Source organism: Schistosoma haematobium, chromosome 4 (assembly GCF_000699445.3).
Source record: "Schistosoma haematobium chromosome 4, whole genome shotgun sequence".
In the NCBI taxonomy this organism is placed as follows: Eukaryota; Metazoa; Platyhelminthes; class Trematoda; order Strigeidida; family Schistosomatidae; genus Schistosoma; species Schistosoma haematobium.
The window spans coordinates 1,889,919-1,911,306 of NC_067199.1; the positions used below are offsets into that span (position 1 = coordinate 1,889,919).

At 36.4% G+C, this 21,388-nt stretch overlaps 1 protein-coding gene across 1 annotated transcript; it reads left to right on the plus strand.

The window, feature by feature from the left end:
• The first annotated feature begins 7,125 nt into the window (after positions 1-7,125).
• On the plus strand, positions 7,126-21,032 carry TP53RK_3 (TP53 regulating kinase). Its single transcript, XM_051215440.1, has 2 exons — positions 7,126-8,321; positions 17,875-21,032. The coding sequence occupies exons 1-2, from the start codon at positions 7,386-7,388 to the stop codon at positions 20,221-20,223; spliced, it is 3,285 nt and encodes a 1,094-aa protein (XP_051065946.1). The 5' UTR covers positions 7,126-7,385; the 3' UTR covers positions 20,224-21,032.
• The last annotated feature ends 356 nt before the right edge of the window (positions 21,033-21,388 follow it).

The following is a 21,388-nucleotide window of genomic DNA, read 5'->3' on the forward strand; positions in this document are numbered from 1 at the left end:
CTTTATCTTTCTTTTTACGGATTAATTCTTTCTTCCTGTACTATATCCTTATTGCAATCCTTCTTTTATATATTACTACCATTGGAGTAACTAATTCTATGAATTTCATGTTCGTCTTGCTGTACTAATGAGGTATGGCAACTTGAATCGATGTATATATGTGTCTTGTCCTACGTTGTAGCTGATTGACTGGTCTTTTCTAGTAAGGAATAATAAATTATGGAATACATGAGAATGTACAACAGCCATTAAAATGTAGAATTAGTATCGCGATTTTCTTATAAAAATTCATTCCTATTGCATTGGCAATAATAAGAAACAAGATTCAATTCCTAAATGTTCTCTTCTTTATTACTACATAATTCATACTCAACCGTCTTAAGCAACCTGTTTAAAAGGAGATATGACCAACATTTTGTTGTAGTTTTGTAATAACAAATACAAAAAGTAATACCAATTGGATAATGGGTAATCAAATATAAGTAAATCTGAATTGCTTTTGATAATTAATAAATAGCGTGAGGGATTCGAACTTCAATTACGCTGAATTCCACATCCATAAACAATTGTAATAAGCCGAAGGGTTGTATTTAAAGTTATGGTTCATATTCCAAAGAATTACAGTCCAGTATCTATCGATCTCCTTGAAAAATATAAATGCTGGACAACTGTATTTTGATGAAGCACTAGGTGGAACATCCTTATAAAGTTATTACACTTACCTCCTTCTTTGAAGACTATATGAATTTCTTCAGGTACCGTCATGATCAGTTCCACAGAACAAAAGCTTAAGGTACAGTTTCTGACTTCTGTTAAACTGGAAATAACGAACAATAAAATGTTGCCTGCGCTAATTCTATCATCATATTATTGAGCGCTTCCAGTAATGGCAATATTAATAGAAATAGCAATCAATACGTACATCAAGATAGTCTTAGTGTACGGAGCTGAAACTTGGAGAACTACCACAACTATCATCAAGAAGCTACAAGTATTTATAAACAATTATCTACGTAAGATACTGAATATCTGTTGGGCGGATACCATCAGCAACAGCCTACTGTGGGAGAGAACAAACCAACTTCCAAATGAGGAGGAAATTAGGAAAAGACGTTGGAAATGGATAAAACATACATTACGGATATCACCAAACTGCATCACAAGGCGATCGCTAACTTGGAACCCTGAGGGGAAACGGGAAAGTGGAAGGTCAAAGAACACACTGCGTCGAGAATTAGAAGTAGACATGAAAAGGACGAATAGGAACTGGAAAGAATTGACCATGACAGAGTTGGATGAAGAGGACTGGTGAGCGGCGTATGCTCCTCCACGAGGGGTAACAGGAGTAACTAAGTAAGATAGTAAAATATAAATGAAAGATTTGCTAGATTCCATTTCTAAGAAGAATCTGTAATTTGTAAATAATGTAACGAACTTGCACAAGTGCGAAAAGACCAAATTTACCAGAGAAAATCAGCCTACCACGTGAGTACTTTAGTAGTAGTAATAATATAAGCAACAGTAGATAAGTAAAGAGTCCGATCAATAGTATTAGTTTAATTAATAGTATTCGTACTGGTAGTAGTATTAGTAGACGTAGTAGTGTAAGTAGTGGTAATAATGTGATGTGTGCTACTGATATCGGCAGATATATGTAGTGTGTACCATTAATCGAAAGCTGAATGTCTGGAGGGAGAAGGTTGAGAAAATCGGAGAGAACGAGAACAGTGAGTGAGTGGTATGGAAACGGAGGGACAACAAATTCTGAGACAATTGATGGATATTTTGTAAATGAAGTATTTACTTTAAGGTTGTAGCGGTAAATAAATCCCCAAAATAAAAAGCTGTGTAAGTTTTCGGCATTGGATGCTGACCACATTCGTTTTAATGGACTCACCTAGCTGAAGGCGCTCGATCATGCATCCGCACCAGATCACGAGTGGAAACGCCGTGCTCAACATACCCTGCAATCGCTAGCCAGATTAAATCAGACGATCCTTGATTTATTGATAGCCTATCAAATATATCTTCAAACCCCTCGCTTCTGTCTTTTGATTTTACTTGGTGGGTACGCTTCATAGTAGGTGTTACTGGTTAAAGCGTTGTCAAACTTCGAATACCTGTGGCATCTTCATTGGTGATCCTAACGTGATCTGGTACGTCAAATTGTAAACTGTGAGTTCGTTCCTTTTGGGGATTTTATATATCATTGCCTTATCTTAATTTTTTATACATTGTGGTATTTTTTCTCGTGTTTTTGGATATATATTTATTTTTCACTCGTACTTGATATTTCACTATGGCTGAACAGACACTCAAGGTACTTAAGCTAAATACTACATCCCCACCTTCGTTGCAGCTGATGCTCTTCTGGCCAGACAACATCGAAACCTGGTTCTGCTACGCAGAAGCCGATTTCTACGAGCACGGCGTGAACGACACACGTGCACAATTCCTCGCAGTAGTCACGGCACTACCGCGCGAATTCATCAGGTACGTAACACCTGGTATGTTTACTAGTGATGTTTATGAATCCTACGAAACACTGAAACGGTCTATCCTTAAACGCGGAGACCTAACCGATAGACAAAGGTTAGACCAACTCCTTAATAACATCGACCTGCAACGCAGTTCTGCGGCAGACATGTTGCAAAGAATGAGAGAGGTTATCAGCTAAAGAACTTTCGATGGTGGCTTATTCAAACGACCCTTCTTATCCAAACTTCCTCAACAGGCGCAAGCTATGCTGGTCTCGTTTCAAAACAACTCCTTAGACGAGCTGGCTGCATCTGCCAACCACATCTTAGAAATCACGAAATCCTCTAATGCAGAGGTTTTTCAGCCAAAGAAAAGCCTCAAACGACCCAGAATGTCTCGTATGACATAACGGAGTTATGTCATCCACTTAAACGTTATCCTAAATTTTGTAACGATCGTAAACGTTCACACACACCACGAAGAAGCACTTCACGTAGGCGATCTGTCTCTAGACCACGAGAGACTGATAATCCCGACTGGTGCTGGTATCATAACCGGCATGGAAAGTCATCCAGAAATTGCAGAAAACCTTGAAATTTTCCCAACTCAAAATCGACCGACACGAAAAACAATTCGGGGAACTTCCAAGCCGGAACGCGTTAACGGCAACCGTGGCCGGCTAACATAGCCGTCTGTTACACGTCACAGATGTGATGACGAGAGTTCGCTACCTCGTCGATACTGGTGCAGAAGTTAGCGTTCTTCCTACAAATTCCAACGGCCGGATTCATGAATCGGTTTTAAATCTACAGGCGGCAAACGGAAAGCCTATCGCTACGTATGGCAAAAGGTGCGTTTACCTTAACGTGGGTTTACGCAAACCCATTCACTGGATTTTCGTTGTTGCAGATTTTTCTATGCTAATCATTGGTATGGATCTTCTACAACACCATAATCTAATCATTGATACTCGCAAACGGAGGCTAGTAGACGGAAACACTAATTTATCCGTTTGCGTAACTTCTTTTTCTGGTTGCAGATTATCCCCAGTCACAATTAAACATACGATAGACCCATTTTATCAACCGCTACTCGATAAGTATTCTGGGATATACCAACCGCAACCGAAATTACCGTGTGTAACTAGCAACGTTACACATCACATCACGACTACAGGACCACCTGTATTCTCGAAAGCACGCCGACTGGCTCCTGAAAAGCTGAGGTTGGCCAAAAACGAATTTGACCACATGATAGACTTAGGTATCATAAGACCGTCAGACAGCCCATGGGCATCTCCGTTGCACATGGTCCCTAAAAAGGACAGCAGCGATTGGCGTCCAACTGGTGACTATCGGCGATTGAATGCAAAAACCATTCCCGATTGTTACCCGTTGCATTACATTCACGATTTGACAGCTGTCTTGAAAGGTGCAACTGTCTTTTCGAAAATCGACTTGGTTAAAGAGTATAACCAAATCCCTATGGCTACTGACGACATACCGAAAACAGCTATCACAATTCCCTTCGGACTCTAAGAATTTTTGCGAATGCCTTTCGGTGTATGAAACGCTGCACAAACCTTCCAAAGGTTCGAAGACGACGTTTTTCGAGGTCTCAACTTCGTGCATGCGTATGTTGACGACTGTCTAATAGCAAATCCGGACAGAGAATCGCATCTCCAGCATCTGGATCTTGTTTTCCACCGACTACAAAAACATGGCGTTACTGTAAACATTCAGAAATGCCAAATTGAAACTGACTCACTAGACTTTCTAGGACACACAATAGATGTGCAAGGCATCCGACCCCTTAGGACCAAAGTGGCGGCAATTCTGGATTACCCAGAACCGACCACCGTCAAGCAATTACGCACGTTTAACGGCCTCGTAAGTTTCTATAGACGTTTCATACCGAAATGCGCATTACTTATGAAACCTCTGACCGACCAACTTCGTGGAAATGCGAAATCCATTAATTTAGACGACACCGCACGAAAAGCATTCTCTACAGTTAAGGAACTGATCGCTAAAGCAACAATGCTTGCACACCAGGACACCCGAGCACCCATTAGCATCGCAGTAGACGCATCCGACTCGGCAATCGGAGGAGTCTTACAACAATGGGTTAACAACTTCTGGCAACCCTTGGCATTTTTCTCTAGAAGGTTGCTAGACACCGAATCGAGGTACAGCACATTCGGTAGGGAACTCCTAGCTATGTATTGTGCTGTACGGCATTTCCAACACTATATCGAAGGCCGTGAATTCACTCTTTTCACGGACCATAAACCGCTCACTTTCTCGTTAAGCTCTCCTTCTGACAAGTACTCTCCCCGTGAGTCTCGACAACTGGACTACATTTCGCAGTTTACTTCAGATATTCAACACATCTCTGGAGCAAACAATGTAGTTGCAGACGCCTTATCTCGCATAACTTCCTTGAACAGTTTCCAAAGAATCGACCTTCTTAAACTCGCCGAGCTTCAAAAAGAAGACAGTGATCTTCAGCACGAGTTATCGTCCACAACACTTAAACTACGCATCAAACAGATGGGAACAGGTAAGGAAACCTTACTTTGTGACACATCTACAGGTAGGGATGGCCCAATCGTGCCGAAACATTATCGACGCAATGTCTTCAACACATTGCACAAACTTTCTCATCCAGGTGTTCGTGCAACCATCAAGCTTATAGCAGAACGGTTTTGCTGGCCTGGAATGAATAAAGACGTGAGGGAGTGGGCACGCTCCTGTGTAAGCTGCCAAAAATCTAAGGTTATCAGACACAATACATGTGCTTTAGGCTCGTTTAAAACTCCCGATGATCGTTTCGACCATGTCCATCTGGATTTGGTAGGACCTTTACCAGACTCAGAAGGATACTCTTACCTCTTAACCTGCATAGACTGTTTCACTCGATAGCCAGAAGCAGTACCTATCAAGGATATCACTGCTGAAACAGTGCCACATGCCTTCGTCGAACGATGGGTAGCAAACTTCGGCTGCCCTTCAACCATCACTACAGACCGCGAACGTCAGTTTGAATCCGAACTTTTCCGTCGTCTGACCACACTTTTAGGAATCACTTGCTTCCGAACGACCGCCTACCACCCACAAGCAAACGGGTTGGTAGAACGTTTTCACCGACAACTAAAAGCTTCACTATCAGCTGCAAACGTTTCACAGTGGACCGACGCTCTTCCACTCGTTTTACTAGGTATTCGCAATGCAGTGAAAACTGACATTGAATACACTGCGGCTCAACTCGTTTATGGAACGACACTTCGACTTCCAGGAGAATTCGTGGATCCTTCATCCTCTTCAATGAACATGGATTTAACGTCCTACACGAACAGGCTTACAAACGCAATACGTTCAGTTAAACCTGTTTCCACTCGACCTTAATCAACTGATGTTTTCGTTCAACCTGACTTACGATTTAGTACACACGTTTTCGTACGTCGAGACTCGCATCGACGACCATTCGAACCAGCATACGAAGGACCCTTCAAAGTTCTTCAACGTGAATCTAAGTACTATATAGTCGATAAGAACGGAACAAACGATAACATCAGCATCGATCGCTTAAAAGCAGCGTATTTAGAAGGAAATCCTATTCACGTCGATTTTCCTTCGGTACAATCGCACAACGCGACTCCTACACTCATAATTCCTCAACCGACAACCAACACTAGCGATGATACTCCGAATGTATCTGAAAATAAACTTAAAACAACGCGTTCTGGAAGAAGAGTAAGATTTCTAGAATATTTAAATGACTATTGCACGTAAGACACTAGTTAACATTTTGTTTCATCTCGGTTTTCCATGGCATTATATATAATATTTAAAAATTCAGTTTTTATATGCTCATATTTATATATTTTTATTATTTGGCTAATATGTATATTAAAAAATTAAAAAAATCATTTTGCGAAAATCGCTTCTACGCTATCACATGTACGAGTTTTTTTTTCTTTTTTTTCGCCCACTTTATGTCTTAAACCGCGTACAAGTTTATTTCGACATGCACTTAGATATTCTTTATTTTTCTTTTCCAGGACGACTGGAAAAGACGATAAAAAGAATTATGAAGTTTACGAGGAACCAAATATTTTCACTGTACATTATTTTTTTTTTTTACTATATTGTACTTCATGATCCTTTATAGTAAGGAAAGACGATCAGTCACTGCTAGACCTAGCAAGCTATCAGAAGAGTGTTTACCAACGACAAACTCGTTGGGTTTAAACTTCTAGCTGGCCACGTCTTAGAGTCATCACTACCTCACTAGGGAGGGGGGAGTGATCTGTAGCGGTAAATTAATCCCCAAAATAAATAGCTCTTCAATTGACTCATGATTTCAACTATTGAAACATAACTTTTACCTTTTAGCTATACATCTTGTCATTTTTTTTTGTCATTTTACTGAACTCCTGTTACAACATAATCTAATTCCTATTTGACCCTTGTTTTATTTTGTTTTAACTGATTGTAGATGTTACTAATCACTCTTAAAGTACATATCCATCTATTTACTTTTCAGATTTTGTATGTAGTGTAGTGCAGTGTAGTGTACTATAGCGTGGTAGTGTAGTGAATGTATTTTTTTTGCATCAAATGTGTTTGTAAAACAAGGTTATCCCTAATTTTGATTGCCTTGTATTCAATATGTTTACCTGTGAACAACTTTAGTCACCGATGACCTTGAGAAAGAATCAAGGCTATGAGTAGATTTATTTCATTCTTAAAAATGATTGGCCAGATTATTAGGGCTATGATATATTGACCAATAAGAATCAAGATAAAAGTAGCCAATAGCGTGTGCCCAATATATATATATATATATTCACGTTTGCACTTTTGTTTGTAAATTGATAAACCTCTTTTTTACCTTTTGTATCCATGGCGTTTCCACAATTTTATTCCATTATCCTTATTTTATTTTGTTTAAATTTATATAAAACACATAAGACATATGTATATCATTATACAACAAATATAACAGAGAATTCACATAAAGAAATGATTTTACAAAGTATATCAGGTTATGTTTATATTACACCAATAATAACGAAAGAAATGAATGATACAATGAATGAACTATATAATAAGACATTATGGTATATCACATTGAATATTACTACTACTCATAATACTACTAATAAAGATCAATTTATAGATCCATTCATCATTTTAAATGGTTTAATCTTATTTGATCATAAAGGATTGATTGATAGAATTTATATTCCACAATCTAAATCTATAATGTATCATATACAATTGAATTTATTCAAAGGATTATTAAGTTTATTAAATATACATAATACATTTGAACCAGGTTATGAAATAGATAGTTCTGGTAAATGTTATGTAACTTATGCAATTCTATCATCAAATCTAACAACAACTAATAATGATCATGATCATGATGATTTCATTATTATTGACAAAGAGAAGAAATTTTGTCAAAGATTAACTCATTCCATTGATATATGGAATGAGAATTTATTAAAGATAATACAATTAAAAGAAATAAGACAAATAATAACACGTTATATCTATGATAAAATCACATATCAAATATATCAAATACAAGGATATGAAAGACAAATTTATTCCATGATTAATGATACATTAGATAGTAACTATGGTGATTATGATGATTATAATGGACAATATAAACAATTTATTAATTCTACTGGTATTGATTTAATTACATGGCAACAATTAGAATTTATACATGAAATGGATACCTATCATCATTATCTTCATCATCATCATCATAATAATAGAATAGAAGAAATCATTAAAAAACAATATGATTTAACATTGAATGAAGTAAGTAAAATGGTTCATTATGAATAAAATTTATTTTATGAATCATATTCGTGGATTGGTTGAGGTTAGATATTAACATTGGATTCCGGCTCAGTGGTCTAGTTGGTTAAGCATCTGGTACGAGAATGTTAGGTCCTGGGTTCAAATCTCGTTGAGTGCGGGATCGTGGATGCGCGCTGCTGAGGAGTCTCATGCTAGGACGAAACGACCGTCCAGTGCTTCCAGGTTTTCCATGATGGTCTAGATTCAATTGACTCATGATTTCAATCAAAAACATATTTGAAGTGTTCGATCGAAAGATATGACCTACAAAACAGTGGAGCAACGTCAGAAGATGCAGTCATATGGTAGTCGATAACCAACAATTGTTTCATATGCTGTTTGTTCCTTCAGGACTTTTGTCTTATGTATTTATTTATTTGAATACGTAAATATTGGTACAAGGAGGCATTATAAAGATATGCGCCATACTATTCATTTGATTTGTGTGTAAGATGGGATGCTCAAACTGAACCAGGTGGTTTTCACACCTGGAGTTGTCGACCTATAGGTCTAATCCCATGGTGGCTAGTGACCGACAATCGGTTTATGCACCATTCGTTCTTTCAGGATCCTGGGGATCATGTGTATCATTAGTTTGGAATCCGGGTTTTCCAGCTTACCTAGGTGCCCCCAAATGCCCTGGTATGGCCGCCCTCCCTCTCGAAATGCTCTCACACGGCCACGCGTATACAGCCTCTGCCAGAGAAGTCCTACTCATTGCCTTCTCGTGGCGGGGGTGTTGTTTACGAAAACGAGAGGAGGAAAAGCGAGTGTCCAGCGCTTTAACCGGATTCCAAACCAATGGTGCACATGGGCTCCAGTATCCTGCGGGAACAAATGGCGTATGAACCAATCGTTGGTCATCGGCTACCATGGGACTGCATCTCCTCACGATGCTCCATTGCCTTGTGAGTCAGACCTTTAGGTCAAAGGCTCGGGGTGTGGCCTCCTAAGAGAATCACCTGCTTCGGTCAGAGCACCCGGGGAGTATTACAGCCCTCACACAAATCGAATGATTTATGTGGCGCATATCTATTTGATGTGTCCTTGTACCGATGTTTATGTGTTTAAATAAGTAAAATAAAATAAAGGTGGATCGTCCATATCCACCAACCTGGATAAAGCGCCATAGATTCGCTTTTTGTCCTCTCAGTTTCATAAAAAACAGTCGTTGTGCGAGAAGGCAGTGACTAGGACTTCCTTGACAGTAGTTTTATGCACGTGGTCGTGTGAGAGCATTTTGAGAGAGGAAGAGATGACTGTACTCACCCATGGTCGTACCAGGGCATTTGGGGGGACTTTTGTCCCATTTTTGTTTTGATTATTCAGGAAACCATCAGAAGTTGTCGAAAATCAAGTTCTTTAGATTTTTCGTCATGTCTCTTTAGAGGAAATAATAAAAAGAAGATGCGATCAGTAAAGAGACACCTACAGGGTTTTCGTTTTTTCAATTGATCATGAGTAATCTGGATAACAAATTGACTATCGAAAAAGAAAAGAGGCCTTACTTGTTCAATTTTTTTTTCAGACAAACGACACTAACTCTCGTCCTGCACTTGCGTCATTCTTGCAGCTTCCACAGACTTTTATAAGACACATAGTTCACTTTAAAAAATGACATTTTCTAAATGAGTTATCTTTGTTAGAAAAAATCCGATATTTTATAAATACCCTAAGAAACTTTCCCCAGTCTAACCAAAACACTTGAGCAAATCAGTTCATCTAATCACTGAACAGATCGCATAGTAGACGAAGAGTTCTGGTTACAGTTTCATTTTGGGAGGAACATATCAGTAGGAAGTCTATTTTAATCCTGTCAGTGTGGATCTCTTGGTTGATTTCGTCTTCGTTTGATGATTTGTACTGAAAAAAGTTACATCCTTGTATTAAGGCAAAAAGTTCCATTAATTAACAATTCAAAGAGAAACTAGATGGTTAGATAACAAGCAATTGATTGTGAATTTGTGAACATATCTCGTATGTCCCCATAAATTTGCTGTTCTGGAAGACAAAATGAATATAGACAAGTCTCATACGAACTTATTATGTTGTCTGGCTAGCGTTTTTTAGCGAGTTAGTTTTCTATGGGATAGGGTCACTAACCCCATGCCCAACCCTCCTCCTTTATTCGGGTTTGGGACCGGCAGTAGCCTCAGAAGGGCTCCAGGCGGGATTACGAATTTATTACACAGTAATCTAAAGATTGATTTTATTACCTCAGGTCTTTATGTATGATGAAGGGAATAGGTTTAGCTTAGGCGATCACTTATCATGTAGAAATTTCGAGATTTCACGGATCAAATTAATTTTGGTTCTCTGAGACTTTTCTAGCAGAAAATTGTCCAGTTTAGGCAATGACTAGTTGCATTCATGTATGGCCAAACGACCAAATTTTATACATAAGTCCATAAATATCTTGGTGTCTAGTTGATTGAACTTTTCTACCGTTTTATGTACTTTAAAAAGGATCAGATTATGACAAAAAGGATATTCCATCCTAAACGTATTTGAAGCATTCATCTGGTGAAACGACACTTCTATGTGAGGTAAACGTTTAATCATGAAAGTTTTTCATCTAGTCGATAATAAACATTAAGGCATATTCTAGACTGAAGCACCTTTTGAACAAGACGATATACAAATATAGGCTGAATATGAACAATAGGAAGACACAAACTCTTCAACTGATAAAATATATATTATACTAGTTGAATAATCTGGTGACTCATAAATTGACAGTCTAATGTGTACCGTTGGCCGGACACTATTAGCAACAACCAACTGTGGGAGCGAAAAAACCAGATCCCAGCCGAGGAAGAAATTAGGAAGAAGTGCTGGAAGTGGATAGGACATATATTGAGGAAAGCACCCAACTGCGTCACAAGACAAGCCCCTACATAGAATCCTCAAGGCCAACGGAAGAGAAGAGGAAGACCAAAGAACACATTACACCGGGAAATAGAGATAGACATGAGAAAAATGAACAAGAATTGAATGGAATTAGAAAGGAAGGCCCAGGACAGTGTGGGTTGGAGAATGCTGGTCGGCTGCCTATGCTCCATTAGGAGTAACAGGCGTAAGAAAGTAAGTAAGTAACATCAACAAACGGATAGTCAGGTAAACTCAACTGACGAGTTCCCAATAGGATAAAGCATATGGCAACTATTTTAATACTTGACACTATCTAAAATATACATATTTTCTATCGTAAAGTTTTCAGATTATATTTTACAGATCATTATTTATTATTTATTTATTTGAACACATAAATATTGGTACAAGAGGGCACCAGATATATATGCGCCACATTGTTGTGTGAGGGCTATGATACTGCCCGGGTGCCCAGATGGTGGTGGTTTTCTTAGGGGGCCACACCCCAGATCATTATTAGTATCATTACTTTCATTATAATTCATGCAACTAAGTAAGTCTAGGCATCATCAATTGTTGATTGTAGTGCAGTATATATACACATACATTTGTACCTGTCTATCTAACTAGGTCTGATGGAAGGTACTAGTCACAGGGGTTAAACACAAATATCTTGATGTATGTATTGTTTACCTATTTCTATCAATGTTAATCAATATAATTCATCTGTGTACATCTGTAGTATTGTGTGCATATATGATTATAACAATGCCTATATGATGAAAATAGGTTATCATAAATGTATATATAGGTTGTTTACCAAATGATTAAGTATGAGAGTCTACCATTTTATCAATCATCATTAAAGTGAAACTTGAGATAGATGTGAATTAATCGAAGTTGCCATACTGCACTATCATGACGCAATCAAATTAATATGATGATTAATAAAAAAAGATCTTAATAATGAAGTGGCGATAATAGTTAAACTTCGCCTGTTGCTCTTCTAGAGTTACTGCTGGTTCCAAGCCCGGATAAAGGAAGAGAGTTGGGCATGGAGTTAGCGACCTCATCCCGTAGAAAACTAACTCGCTAAAAAAAAAACTCTTACCAGAAAAGTAATAATAGTTAAACAGACTAAGTATTGAGTAACGGTAATTGATTAGTCTCTGATGACATATTTATATTTAAAGGGGATTACTTCAATTTAGCCTTTTATCACAGGTTTTTAGTGTATCATTTAATAGGTAACCATCAGTGGGATTCATGGTGCACGTTTAGTTTAGATGACTTCCATCATGAACCTAAATGAACTAAATTACCATTTATTAGTTATGTGAATATATATAGCTTTTAACTAAATAGTCTAGTCCTCACCTGAAATGACCTACATTTGTTTACATATTGTAATGTATGTTTACATCAAAAAACATAATTAACAATAATATAAACAAGTTTATATTCATTAAAGTTAGATAGTGGCTAGTATTCGCTTCGTTATATTTCGAAATCGCCAGCTAGTTGTATTAGAATTCCAGTTTTACTGTTCGCATTTACAACCTAAACCCAGTATTTTTTATTTGAAAAGTCGACTCGTTATCCAACGACCAAATGAGTTCAACAATAGATACCACCTTTCAGTGCAACAATGAGTATCAAAATTGATACAACTACATCCAGTTGACGAGTCATGTATCAGATGAAACTCAAGTCCTACATTCTGTTGCTCATCATAATTTAGATATACCCAAAACTTGTGAATAAATAATAAGATAGAGGCAATCATCTCAGGGTACATATGCTATTAAAGACTGACCGGTTACAACATATAACATCAACAACTCGTACAAGCAAACATCGGTCTACTCAAAGCTGAGTTGGGTATGATTGATAACAGATTCTTGTTGAAATGACATTGAAATAAAAATGCTAACCTTTTGAAAGATTTGAGTCGAACCGGTTGGTACACAAATGAAAACTAACAAAAACACTGAACTGAGGAATTTAAACAATTGGAAATTTTATAGCTCAATTACCCAGTGCCGATTTATTCACTTAACTAGACCAAACGGTTTGCTTAAAGACTATTTGTACAACCTCACTGCCTGGACCAAACTAGTTAAAAGGACTTTTATAGAATGAAGCACGAAGTGACTTTAGTTAGACAACTACTGAAAGCCAGGAAGCACAGGATAGTGACTTTGAACTGGTACTAGTACACCTGAGCACTGTGCATTAACGACCCTCCAGAGGATCATACTCAAGAAATTTTGGGCTCTGAGAGAGCGTTTTCGATTAGTGAATCGACACTTAGTTACTTATATTTGTAACTTCAGTTAATTTACGATGTCGTACAACCATCTAATAATAACATCAATGGGTAACTGACTCACACTCAACAACACTGAACTCCACTGATCACAACATCTAAGCAAAACCTCGGGAGGTATGAATCTGAACCTACCTCCCACAGTGACTGAGAACCAATTATTTTAGCACCTAAGAAAGGGTGCACAATAAAAACAAAAGTTTATAATCAGTTTTCTTATTACAAAAGGTCAATATCTCTATGAAAAATGATAAACAACAACTGAGATTTTAATATACTTAAATAATCGATGTAGCTTTTTTTTTCTGGTTAGCGTCTTTTTAGTGAGGTATTTTTTTACGGGATGGGGCCGTCAACCCCATACACAACCCTCCTTCTTTATCCGGGCTTGGGACCGGCAGCAGCCCCAGAGGGGCTCCCGAAGGGACCAGACAAAATTCCAACAGAGGCACTGAAAGCAGATGTAGTAGTAATTGAAAAGATACTCCACATTCTCTTCAATAAGATTTGGGATGAAGAACAAGTACCAATAGACTAGAAAGAAGGACACCTGATCAAGATACCAAAGAAAGGCGATCTCACCAACTGTGATAACTACAGGGGCATCACTCTTCTCTCAATACCGGGAAAAGTCTTCAACAGAGTATTGTTAAACAGAAAGGAGGACTCTGTAGACGCACAACTTCGAGATCAACGGGCTGGATTGCGTAAGGATCGATCGGGAACAGACCAAATCGCAACTCTACGGATCATTGTGGAACAATCAGTTGAATGGAATTCGTTAATCTACATCAACCTCATTGACTACTAGAAAGCATTTGATAGCGTGGACAGAACAACACTATGGAAGCTTCTTTGATATTACGGTGTGCCTCAGAAGACAGTCAATATCATACGCAATTCCTATGATGGATTAAACTGCAAAATCGTGCATAGAGGACAACTGACAGACTCGTTCGAAGTAAAGACCGGTGTCCGGTAAGGTTGCTTACTCTCGTCCGTTCTCTTTCTCCTGAATTCGTTGACCGGACATTATCAGCAACAACCTACTGTGAGAGAGAACAAACCAAACTACAGATTTGTTTTATTATTGTGTCTCTATAGTTATCATTAAAATATTTCCTATTTCATTCAGCATTATATTTCAGAGTAAACAGTTTGATAAAGTTTTTTTTAACCATACCTCATTAATTCAGAATTCACGATCTTGTTGATGTTTATTCATAGATTATTTCATGGTAATGATAATTTAGTATCTTATGATGCTTTCTTAATTTAAATAATTTAGTTGCTAAGCTGTCATTGTCACATTGTACAATATTATCAATGATTATTCTTAAGATGACTGAGGTTATCCTCAAATATTTCAATGTTCATTGTGTCAAATCTAGTAATTTCGATCATTTTTTAAAAACTCATTTTAATAGTTGAAATCATGAGCCAATTGAAGCTAGACCACGATTGAAAACGTGGAAGCACTGGACGACCGTTTCGTCCTATTGTGGGACTCCTCAGCAGTGCGTATCCACGATCATTCGGACGCCCCACAATTGTAGTATTTCTCGACCTTAAGGCGGCATTCGACTCTGTTGATCGTGAAGTTCTATGGCAGTGTTTGTCACTGAAAGAAGTACCAAAGAAGTACATTAACCTTATAAAGGCTCTCTACTCGAACACAACCGGTAGAGTGAGAGCTTATGGCGAACTGTCATCAGAATTGATTACCTCAAGTGGTGTTCGTCAGGGCTGTCCACTCTCCCCATTCTTGTTCAACTTTGTGGTCGACGTACTTTTAGAAATAACACTCTCCTCATCTAAATTTCCAGGGGTTGAACTTCTACCGGGAGATTCACTTGTTGACTTAGAATATGCAGATGACATAGTTTTATTTGGTGAAGACGCTGACAAAATGCAGAGTCTTCTGACCACTCTAAGCAACAATGCAAGGATGTTCGGGATGCGATTCTCTCCCTCGAAATGCAAAATGTTGCTTCAGGATTGGGTTACATCGACACCCGAACTAGTGATAGGGAGTGAGGTAGTTGAGTGTGTCGACCGCTTCACTTATCTTGGAAGTCTCATCAGCCCTTGTGGTTTAGTGTGTGACGAAATCTCAGCACGGATACAGAAGGCTCGACTAGCTTTTGCCAACTTGCGTCATTTATGGCGTAGGCGAGATATCCGTCTATCAACCAAAGGACGAGTTTACTGCGCAGCAGTTCGTTCCGTCCTACTTTATGGCAGTGAAACATGGCCGGTAAGAGTAGAGGATATTCGTAGGTTACTAGTATTTGATCATAGGTGTCTTCGAAACATTGCTCGTATATCATGGGACCATCGAGTAAGTAACACAGTTGTTAGGAAACGGGTACTAGGTAAGGATGGCAAATCAATTGATGAAGTAGTGAAACTTCATCAGTTGAGATGACTTGGACACGTGTTACGTATGCCCAACGGCCGACTGCCTCGACGTGCTATGTTCAGTGGAATAGGAGTAGGTTGGAAGAAAGCTAGGGGCGGCCAAACCAAAACATGGCACAAGTCCATGAAGTCACTGACAAGTGGACTGAGTCATGTTGGTAGGTGTAGACTACCTGGTTGGGGACCGCGAGATGATAGCAACCGATGGTTAGAGACCCTGAATGACATGGCTCAAAATCGTTTGCAATGGCGCAGGTGCATCCACTCTCTGTGTTCTCCCAAATTCTAATCTTCTGAATCCTTCATGTCCCTTTTTTCCTCTTTCCAAATTTATTTCACTGGATTATACTCTTTAAATAACATTTCCAAACCCTAATCTTCCCGATTACTGCTTATACTCTTGCTACCTCTACCACTACGGGATTTGAGTCGACAACTGCATCTCTGTGCTAATGTGGTGTGGCAACTCGAACTGATGTACATATGTACGAAGTTCTACGTTGTTACTGACTGACTGACTGTATCCACGATTCATAAAATGTTAAAATTCATTTCTAGTTTATTATCAATTATTTGAATACAGAAATGTTAGTACAAACGGGCACCGAAAAGATATTCGTCACACAAATCATTTGATTTTTATGAGGGCTGGGATACTGCCCGCTGCCGAGACCGAACAAGGTGGTTTTCTTAGGAAGCCTTTGACCTAAAGGTCTAATCCACAAGGCAGTGGAGCAATATCAGGAGTTACAGTCACATGGTAGCCGGTGACCAACAATTGGTCCATTCGCCATTTGTTCCTTCAGAATCCTGGAGCCTATTTTCACCATTGGTTTTGAATTAGGGTTTTCCAACTCCCCTTTATGGATACTCTATGTTTAGTGACCTCGTTAAAGCGTTAGACATTCGTTATTTATCCTCTCGATTTAGTAGAAAACACCCCTGGCATGAGATGGATGTGAGTAGTGTTATATCCCGATGAGAATAATGAATAGTAACTTTTGGGATCCATTTATGGACCAATACTAAACGTATATTTTTATTGTATAATTGTTAAGTAATTGACCTTCTCATATTAGTGTTCCTCTTAATATAACCTTTATTTTAACCTATAAACTATTATTATACGATTTACCATTCCAAAGTTATGTCCGGTCTATCAATTACTATCTCCCACATCCACAGCCACTTTTGGCTAGATCTTGTACAAATGTTGTTTCGTATTTCATGGTACGATTTGATCTTTTTGATTGGTATATAAATCCTGTATGTTAAAAATAAAGAATTCATATTACAGAGGCTGAGATTGACGTTATGATCTCAACAGGCAGGGCTAGTCTGGAAGCAGGAACGGTAAAAAGACTTTAGACTGCTCGTACGAATTTTATGCATTATTGGTCCTATCGATAAATCAATTTTCTCTCATTGGCGATATCATTACGTCATATAATAATAGGACATTAGGGCATAATTTATAACAAGTAGGTCTTCCGTGACAATTGCTGTATACACGTGATCATGTAAGAGCTAACTCTCCCCACCCTTAGCTGTACCAGGCCATTTTTTGTTGTTGTAGTGGTGGTGGTGGTGGGGGAGGTGGTATTCATTTTCAAGCTAAATAGACATGAATAGGACACAGGGCACAATTTATAACAAGTAGGACTTTCGTGATAATGGGTGTATACACGTGATCATGTAAGAGCTAACTCTCTCCACCCTTAGCTGTACCAGGGCATTTATTGTTGTTGTTGTGGTGGTGTTGGTGGGGGAGGTAGTATTCATTTTCAAGCTAAATCGACATGAAAACCTCTATACAACATTATCAATTTGATAATGTATAATGAAAATACTAATTTCTTTTCTTTTCTTTTCTCTTTTTTCTCATTTAAGATCATTGAATTATTATTTGATTCAAATTATCAAATGATTCATTTAGGTCTTATTTATCCAATTACAAAATCAACTAAATGTAGTTTAAATGTCAACTTATTCAATCATTCCAATGACAACAATGATGATAATGATAATCACAATTATCATGAAGAATTAATCCATTTACGTCAATCAATTGAATCCTATCGTGATTCTTTACAAACTGATCTAATTGGGACAATTCAATCCGCTGAAGCTGTATTACATTTAATTGATCAATTACGTTGTCTACCAAATACAAATCAATCGATTACAATGTTAAATAGTGTGACTATGTTATCACCACCAGCCATAGATACACATTTAATTTATCGTCAATTGAATACATGGAAAGATCAATTAATCGATATATTGATTAATTGTGGTACCAATGTATGTTTAACTATTGTATTCAATCGATTAAATGCATTAACACAATTTATTGATTTAAATAATCATCATCATAATGAATATAATAAGAATTCCATTGAAATCATTAAAACAAAAGAATTATTATATCAAAAATTATGGCCATCTTTATCCCATATGAATCAATTGAATATTGAACAAATCAATCAATTATATCAATTCTGTGAAAAATCAATCAATATCGATCAAAATTATGTGTGTTTAATGACCTTGGTGAATTTAAATTCCCGCATTGAAAATTATGAACAATTTGATTATTTTAAACAAATTATCAAACATATTGAACATTTATTAAATCTATCTAATCATCATCATAATTTATTATTAACAATAGGGATATCATTAAGTAAACAATTACATTCTCCTTATTTAACGAATTCCTTATTAGAATTATTATTTAATGATCAATTACCATCGATTATACATACATTAATTATTCAAGCGATTGGTGAAATACATTTTTCAAAAGATTCTAATCACCATAGTAACAAAATACAACTCATGGAAATCACAACAAAATTGATTGAAATCTTTTTAACCATACCAATTCATTTCAATAATGAAATATTAATTAATTATGAAATATTTAAATTATTATTATCATCATCTCCCTCTCATTTATCTTCCATAGAGATTACTTATTTATTACGTCAATTATCTAAACAACAGAGATGGACATTAATTAAATTATGTCGTCAATTAATTATTCATTGGTGTCAATTACAAATATTGAATATTCATGAATGTGATTGTTTAAATGGTTTATTATCGAAATGTCAATTATATTTAGCTGGTAGTTGGTATGGTTTAATTGGTGATAATCATAATCAACAATTAAAATTAATTGGTAAATCAATATTATTACATAATGAATTGATTCATATTAATAATCAATTATTGATTGATTATCATTCTTATCTTGTATATGATTCATATAATGGATTACAATTATCGAATTTTATGATGAATTTAATCAGTAAAGATGATGAAATATTATTATTTAATTTTAATATACAAGCAAATGAATTAAATAATTTAATTAATTTATCATCCCGTAAACAACAATCACCACCACCATCTTCATCATCGACGAAAACATCGACGACGTCGACGTCGAAGTCGACGACAACAACAGGAGAGACATGGGTGAATTATGATTTAAATTATTTAGGTATATCATTATTACCAAATGAATTATTTTCTGGTGGATTATCAAATTTAATGAAATTATTCTTATCAACAACAAATCAATTTATATCTTTATTAAAAATGATTCAATTACCAATAGATCAAAGAATTCAAACAACTATATCTTCTGGATGGTTAATACAAATTGATCATTTAACTATATACACAATGAATATATTAAATGCTATAGAAACTAATTTATGGTATTTAACAGGACGTAATAATTTAAGAACTAAAATTGGTTTAATCAATGATATAAAAATTCATTTAGTTCAATTGTATGATAAAGATAATACAATGAATATGCCTAGATCACAATTGTATATTCATAAAGGTAATGCTATACAAGGTTATATTGATTTTATTACAAATATACATATTAATCATTTACCTGATAGTATTTGTTTAGCAATGAATCAAGGTGTGAATACATTTATTGTACAATGGTATTCGATGAATAGTACTACTCAACATTCATCATCGACTACAATACAAAGTCCTTCTTCACCTTCTTCTTCGCCCTCTTCTTCACCTTCTTCTTCTTCTTCTTCTTCTTCTTCTTCTTCTTCTTCTTCTTCTTCACCCTCTCCACCTTCTTCTTCTTCTATTTATCATTATATATCGAATTATACATTACAACCTGTATCCTATTTTCTAGGTTATGATAATTCATTACAATGTAATAAGATGAAAGCAAAAACGATTTGGTGAAATAGTTTTTACCACTAAAAATCAAATTTGTTTATTTTTTCAAATTTTTTTTTCATGTTTTTTGTTTACCTTCCTTCTCTGTCTCCTTTTTCATTCAGAATTGTAATGTGCATTTCTAGGAGAAAATTTACTTACTTACTTACTTACTTACTTACTTACTTACTTACTTACTTACTTACTTACTTACTTACTTACTTACTTACTTACTTACTTACTTACTTACGCTTGTTACTCTACGTGAAGGAAAATAGACCGCTCACCAGCATTCTCTATTGGTAGTTCTTCTAAAGTTATTGCCAATTCTAGATTCGGGTAAAAAAAGAGGAGGGTTGGGCATGGAGTTAACAACTCCATTCCGTAATAAACAAACTTGATAAGATGATAATTGATCGATGAACAGAATAGATTTAATTGATTGTAAATCTTGGAATTATCATGCAAAATTCATTCCTTCATTTAACTAATTCATCATGGAAATATGACATTGAATTCCTAATCTTAGTAACTAGGTAGATATCTTTATGATCATGTTAGCATTGTACAAATCTTCTCCATAAATTATAATCTCTTATCACATTTAATCTCATAATTAGGAATATTCATTTTTCTAAAGTCTCTATGCCAAATCATTTATCTTGATTATTTTGTTATAAATCAATAGAATGAGATGTTATTCTTTGAATTGGATAGTCTAGTCATAGAGTTTTCATTGTTCATCTGAATCACATCATCATCATCATCATATGGATCAATATGCAATTGAATTATTAAATACAATGTAATTTAAGAATAAATTGTTTAGCATTTAACTTTGTTTTTTGGTGTCTTACGCTGTACTCCAGGTTTAATAGCATATGTTTATTGTGTTATTTGATTCAATCCACATGAAGCTTAAAGGTTGATGCTACCGAGGATCAGTGAATCGATATTCAAAGTTAAATGTAAATATCGAAACCATTAGGAAATGAATCGGTCAGTCAGTCAGTCAGCTACAACGTAGGACTAGGCACATATGTGCATCGATCCAGGTTGCCATACCGCATCAGCACAACAAGATGAACACCGGATTCATAGCAGTGGTTAGGTCAAAGGTGGTAATATATAAGAGAAAGATTGCATATAGAGATATAGTACGAGAAGAATGGATCGGTAACTAGATAAACAC

Bases quoted from the DNA above. Each gene is read 5' to 3' on its own strand.
- TP53RK_3 (XM_051215440.1), top strand. From the start codon at position 7,386: ATGGCGTTTCCACAATTTTATTCCATTATCCTTATTTTATTTTGTTTA. The intron at 8,322-17,874 runs GTAAGTAAAATG...TTCTCATTTAAG, and splicing joins ATGATTTAACATTGAATGAA to ATCATTGAATTATTATTTGA.